At 40.6% G+C, this 1,430-nt stretch overlaps 1 protein-coding gene across 1 annotated transcript in view; it reads left to right on the top strand.

Moving 5' to 3' along the window:
- The window catches only part of LOC119587441, an 8,567-nt gene extending 7,213 nt beyond the window's left edge, over nt 1-1,354 (top strand). The window contains exons 6-8 of the mRNA XM_037936172.1: nt 31-122; nt 324-410; nt 634-1,354. Of these exons, the coding sequence (XP_037792100.1) occupies nt 31-122; nt 324-410; nt 634-696 (242 nt within the window). The 3' untranslated portion in view covers nt 697-1,354. The remainder of the gene's footprint in view (nt 1-30; nt 123-323; nt 411-633) is intronic.
- Nucleotides 1,355-1,430: the final 76 nt, after the last annotated feature.

Here is a 1,430-nt window from a genome sequence, read left to right as displayed (position 1 = left end):
CTCCTATATGTTAACTCCCGGTGTGTTCACAGGGACAGAAAACCAGCCACATCCTTATGGAAATTGCCGAAGCAGCGACCGAACACGCTCCTCTTCCTCCAAAGGCAAAACAGACGATTTTAGTGAGTTGTGTGCCAAATGTTATTTAAATATTTTACAAAATATTACGTTGGAATGCGGCTTATAAGAAAAGACACCAATCGTATAATTACACTTGTTTAGAATTCATGTAGAAAAATAAAATGATACAACGAAGGGTCTGCCCTGAAGAAGCAGATCCTTTGTTGCTCCGTTGTTCATTTTACAATCGCACTTTCCTCCAGGTCATGTCGATGGAGAGGTTGAGCCGCAAAGGACTAGGAACTCGGGTGTGCGGTCTCTTCACGCTGTCTCGGAGGAATACCCTTGCGGTACGTATTCTAGGTCATAATAAGTTTGGTCTGTATCAGTCTGAGAAGTAGCAACGCCTGCTAATGCACTGCTAGATTTAGCTTAATACAAGCAATGTCTATGTTGGCAATGCGAATTCCTTAGGCGATTTCATATTATTTTCTAGATAGTCACATGGGCTAGTCTGAAATGCATTTCTCAAAACCTTAATGCAATATACGCTTGTTTGGTGATCATTTCCAGGTAGCCGGTGCATCGACAAGCTACCTACTCATACTTCTCCAGTTCCATCTAGCAGATCTATAAGATGAAGAAGCCAATGTGAAATACATATGAACTATGTCCTTCATCCCTTATGAACGGGTGCCAGTATACAGCATGGGGAGCCGAAGCTAAAGTGATTAATCGTAGACGCAAAATTGCTACCTGATAGTCTACAGTCTCGGAAAATATAATATGCTTCCTCCGCTGCACAAAGAAACACGCTTTGTCTGATCACCTTCCGTGCCGCGACGCCTTGCTGGTTGAGATGCCTTGCGCCCGCCGCCCACACTGTGACATCGATTAAGCTCAGCATTTTGCACGTACAACTTTGTTGCTCACTGCAGTGCAACCTCAGATTGAATCGTTACCCTCTCAACTATTCGCAAACCTAGAGAATGCAGTGTGATACAGGACAATAATATTTCACCGGTTTTATATGGATATGAGTAGTGATAGTATAAGAAAAGTTATCTGATGGAATTTATAAAATAATGACAGTAAATGTATTAATTGTTAAAATCACAAAAGAAGTATCATCCTACAAAGAATGGGTAAGCGAGAACATATGTATTACATAATTCATACTTGCGCAGTACTGTGAAACAAAGAATTGAGGAACTCACTCATCGGATTTCTTCTGGTTGTGTGTTCTTGCAGGTGTGAAATGTAAATGGAAAAATAAAGTATACAAGAGTTGATCTCCCTCCAAATATCATATACTTCCCAACTACAAAGATCACTGTGGTAAAATCAGCTGTATACATTGTTTCTAAACC

This window comes from Penaeus monodon, chromosome 22, assembly GCF_015228065.2.
Source record: "Penaeus monodon isolate SGIC_2016 chromosome 22, NSTDA_Pmon_1, whole genome shotgun sequence".
NCBI lineage: Eukaryota > Metazoa > Arthropoda > Malacostraca > Decapoda > Penaeidae > Penaeus > Penaeus monodon.
Note: the sequence above shows the minus strand (reverse complement) of the source record. Positions and strands in the feature narration are given on the sequence as shown.